Raw genomic sequence first — 4,384 nt, 5'->3', positions numbered from 1 at the left:
CTCTTGTGTGGTTATTTCGTGCAGCCCAGTTAGCCCAGTTTAACTACAGTGACCCCTGAGCCTTTTAGTTGTGAACCGAAACCCAGCAATAACAGTACCTTAGAACAGTGCCTGGCATGTGCTACTTATTGTGGTCATGGAGATGGTCAGTGTTCTCATTATCCGTTTAGGAAGAAGCTTCCCTCTCCATTAACTGAGGTTGACTTTGTGCCATGACACTCGGCTGAATCAGGGTCACTCCAGGTGAATTGGGCTGGATACTAAATAACCACACAAAGACAGGAACACCTTTTTGGGGGTTCTGTGATGGCTCCTCCACCTCAGCTTCCACAAAGGAGGCAAGAGAGGTAGGCGAAAAGAGAGACCACGCCTGACACCATCCTATTTATTCAGGGGAAGGCATTTGAGAAAGTTCAACCCAAATAAGGCAAGGGACTGGCTTTCAGGGGGTTGCTTGGTGATGTCTTGTGGTCAGCAGATTGATTGACAGCTTGGAAAGTCACATGCATCTCAGGGGCTGTGTGGGGATCATAGGCAGAGCCAGCAAGAAGGACACATAGGTCGCAGAGCCCAGTCAGAACGGCAGTGTCAGTCAGTCCCCTCCTGTGCTCAAAGGTGCAGAGCCCCTACACACAGCCAAGGCTGGTGTGCGACAACTGTGGTCTGGGCAGTCATCGAGTGGGTTCCTCCTGGTGACCCTGGGAGTTACTAATAACTCATAACTCCTGGTGGGGGTCAGGGGTGGGTGGAGGTGGCTGGGGCCATGCCCAGGGCTTCCTGTTCCGTCTGCTCACTGCAGTCAGCACTTTCATTTGGCCCCTGGATGAAATGTCATGGTTCTTTGGTTCATGCGTGTGTGTGCGTGTGTGTATGTGCATGCATGCGTAGTGGTGGGGATGGGACCCAGGGTCTCATGCATGATAGGCAAGTGCTCTACCACAGAGCCACACCCCTGGCCCTTTTCATTTTATCTTGAGACCCTGCTAAGTTGCCCAGGCTGGCCTTGAACTTGTGATTTTCCTGCCTCTGTCACCCAAGAAGCTGGGATTATAGGTGTGTGTGTGCCACTATGCCTGACTGGTTCTTTGAGTCTTAAGGCAAAGATCTTAAAGTCTTTCTAAGACCCAGATCTTCCCTTGACTCTTTCCTCTGAGCCCTCAGCATCAAGTCCAAGTTCTTCTGCTGACACTCAACGGCATCCTCTTCCACTGACCTTCATTTCCCGCCACGTTACCCACTTCCACCTCAAGCCCCAGCCTCCACCATGCAGGGTGGTCCTCAGGTCTCTCCCCCACGTGCTTGTCTGCAGTTCTCTTATGAAGCCCCCAGGCACCCTCCCTTTTACTTGTGGCAAACTCACATCCAGACCTGCCAGTCCCAGCCCCAGCTGAGCCTCATCCTCTCTCCCTGCACCATTATCCCAACTCCTCCCTGCCCCCTGGCTCCAGTCTCTCCCCTCAGATCCATCCTGCATATGGCCCCAGTGCTGCTCTTGCTCACAACCCTTCTATGGCTCCCCATTACCCTTAGGGAAAGTCCCAGCTTCTCAAGCTGGCGTCTGAGGTCCTTTGAGATCTGGCCTCTGCCATCCTCTCCCATGTTACCCTCCACCACTCCCACTCACACACAGTGGTCTCCTAACCCTCTCTCATCCCCCTTTTGCTGCTACAAGGGGATTAGGAGAGACAGAGCCATCCCTGAGGGCTAATGCAAGGTGAATGAGTCAAGGGTAGCTTCCTGGAGGGGCTGAAATGAAATTGGACTGTAAAGGAAAAATGAGAAAATCTGGGCTTCCAAGAGGCAGACGTGGAATAAAAGAAAAAAGCACCTTAGTAATAAAATTCATCCTTTATTGGGCGCATGCCGGGCCAGGCACTGTTCTATGTATTTCACGTGCTTGTAACCTCACATCGTCCCAGTAGCCCCGTCCCATGAGGAATATACTGTTTAATGTACTCTGTAAAGGAAGGTTCTGCCCGAGGATAGCAAACCGGCACTCCAGCTCAGTATCTGCCAGTATTGGACCAGCATTCTGTCTGCAGGAAGGACAAGCCCAGGCAGGGAGAGTGGCCTAGAGGGTCTGGGTGCTCTTAGTAGTGGGGGAAGACTGCAGCCCTGTCCTCGCTCTCCCACCCCAGTGGAGCAAGGGAGGAGCTGGGGTCAAATCAGGGAGGATTGGTGCTCTTGCATCACTGCCTTTATGAAGCGTCAAGGGTCACAACCAGGCAGGTGGGCAAGGAAGGCAAGGTCAGGGGAAGAGAAATTCTGGAGCCAGCCAGTAGGGTCAGAGGTCAAGAGTTGGGGATATCACACGTCAGGGTCACTTGGCTTGAATGGTTTTTCGGATCCAGTGGGTATATCTGCAGACGTCGGTGTAGACTCCTGGCTTCTCCTTTGATCCACATGGGACGTTACCCCAGGACACAAGGCCTCGCAGGCGGTTTCCACATACCAGCGGACCCCCAGAATCACCCTGTGGGAAAGAGGGAGAAAGTCAGGTGCAGGAACCTGGAAGGGGGGGACGGACAGCCGAGGCTCACATGGAGCAGAGTTAGAGGTACTCAGAGATGGAATGGATGACTCGGAGAGAGAAAGACGGAGACGCCAGCTGAGTCACCCTGCTCCAGAGCATGGTCATTTCCAAGCAGAGCTCCCGTTGGGCGCCACGTGAGAGGCAGAGCAGCTCTGTACTCCACCTGCCTCCTCCGTGTGTCTTCTCTGTCTGGATCCCTCTCCGTCCTTCTCTCTGCATTTCCTGCTTCTGACGACTATCTGCCTGTCCCAGCTCCCCCCCAGCCCGTCTCTCAGGCTCCCTACAGCTCTGTTTTGGTCTCTCTTCTTGTCTCTGGCTGTGTTTGTGTCTCTGTCCTCGGTTGTGGAACTGGCAGGTCGCGGTGGCCTCACCTGGCAGGAATCCTTCCCGTACTTCTCGTCGCCTGCGCACACCATGTTGGGGGTGATCTGGCCCGGATAGGCCCGCTCGCAGTCCTCGGGCGGCACCAGGTGGATGTATGCACACTGGATGGTGTCGGGGAAGTCGCCTGCCACGAGAGAGGGCGGGCTTGCTGGACGCCCCTCCCCGTCCTCCCCAGCATCCTCAGCCGCTGTAAGGCCACCTGTTGGTCCCATTTCCCATTTTCCCTCACCTGTGTGCCTCTCTGGTTTAGAACCAGTTCCATCGTCCCCGCCTCCTGATTGGTCGCTTTCCCCATCATCCTCACCTGCCATGGCCCACGGTCCCAGGTGCCATCTCTGCCCACATCTCTTTCCCTACAGGCTTTCCCTTTTTCTTTCCCTTTTCTCTGCCTCCACTTGTCTCCCTTCCACCCATCTCCGCTTCAGCAGTTCCAGTTGGTTGGACTCTAGGACTTTCTTCCTCTCTCATCCCCCTCCTGAGCATTCACCTGTCCTTCATCAGCCCTTCTGGCCTATTTGTTCATCCGATTAGTCACCACCTGACTGTGGGTCCTGCCCTTCCCCATTGGCTCTCCCTTCTTATTGGCTCTTCATCCCCTGGTCCACAGCCCTCATTGGTCCTTTCCTTTTGACCCCGCCCTCCTCCATTGCCTCTCAGTTCCTATTGGCTCTTCATCAGGGAATCCGCCTTGTTCATTGGTGTTTCACTCCCAGACCCTCCTCCGTGGTTCCTACGGATCCATCGAACCTGTGCTTCCTCGGATCCTTCCTCTAATGACTCCTCTCAACCTAGTGGTCAACGCTTGTCACTGACCCTTCCTTTTCCGGCCCATCTTTTCCACTGTTCATCCCCTGGTCTACTTTCCCCACTGGCTGTTCACCCACCGGCCCAGCTCCTCAGGATCCCTCTCACGGCGGTGCGCCCAGCAGACCTCACCATTAACCCATCTTCCCATGCCCTTCATCTTCTGACCCACCTTCATTTTTGACCATTCACCCTTTGCTCACCTCCCCCATCGCCACTGGCCTGTTCCCCTGTCACCTCCCCTCACTAACCATCGGCCGTCTTGCCCCAGCCCAGGATGTGGCAGCTGGTGTGGTTGGCCAAGCAGTTCTTCTCCAGCGGCAGGGGCTGGATCCATTCAGAGAGTTTGACAGGGTATTCCAGACGCAGCAGCATGATGTCCTGGTCATGGGTGGCAGCGTTGTAGCCAGGGTGGGCCACAGCCCGGACCACAGGGCTCTGCTCCTGTGAGTTCTCCCTCTGCCGGAGGTTGTGCTTCCCCAGGTAGACTTGAAGCTTTCTGCAAGGGGAGCCGGCTGGGTCTCACCATGGGCTGCATCTGAAGCTCACCTGCTCTGCTCCTCCCACAGCCTTCCAGAATACCCTGGGGGCTATCCGTGACTGTCTATTTCCTGCCCCACATCCAAGCTGTCCAGAGGCCCATTTGGCTGTGTGAGTTATATC

General features: G+C 55.2%; 1 protein-coding gene across 1 annotated transcript; it reads right to left on the bottom strand.

Moving 5' to 3' along the window:
* Positions 1-2,320: 2,320 nt before the first annotated feature.
* On the bottom strand, positions 2,321-4,096 carry LOC113194926 (kallikrein-6). The gene is made up of 3 exons (XM_026406220.2): positions 3,973-4,096; positions 2,905-3,041; positions 2,321-2,473 (listed from the first exon to the last, which is right to left on the bottom strand). The coding sequence occupies exons 1-3, from the start codon at positions 4,094-4,096 to the stop codon at positions 2,321-2,323; spliced, it is 414 nt and encodes a 137-aa protein (XP_026262005.2).
* Positions 4,097-4,384: the final 288 nt, after the last annotated feature.

The sequence above is a fragment of the Urocitellus parryii genome, chromosome 15 (genome assembly GCF_045843805.1).
Source record: "Urocitellus parryii isolate mUroPar1 chromosome 15, mUroPar1.hap1, whole genome shotgun sequence".
NCBI classification, from domain to species: domain Eukaryota; kingdom Metazoa; phylum Chordata; class Mammalia; order Rodentia; family Sciuridae; genus Urocitellus; species Urocitellus parryii.
The sequence above is the reverse complement of the archived record's forward strand: the minus strand, read 5'-3'. Positions and strand labels throughout refer to the sequence as shown.

Coding starts and splice junctions, on each gene's coding strand:
- LOC113194926 (XM_026406220.2), bottom strand. CDS start 4,096: ATGCTGCTGCGTCTGGAATACCCTGTCAAACTCTCTGAATGGATCCAG. Junction 3,042..3,972: donor CTGGGGCAAGACGGCCGATG/GTTAGTGAGGGG, acceptor CTCTCGTGGCAG/GCGACTTCCCCGACACCATC. Junction 2,474..2,904: donor ACGGGAAGGATTCCTGCCAG/GTGAGGCCACCG, acceptor TCTTTCCCACAG/GGTGATTCTGGGGGTCCGCT.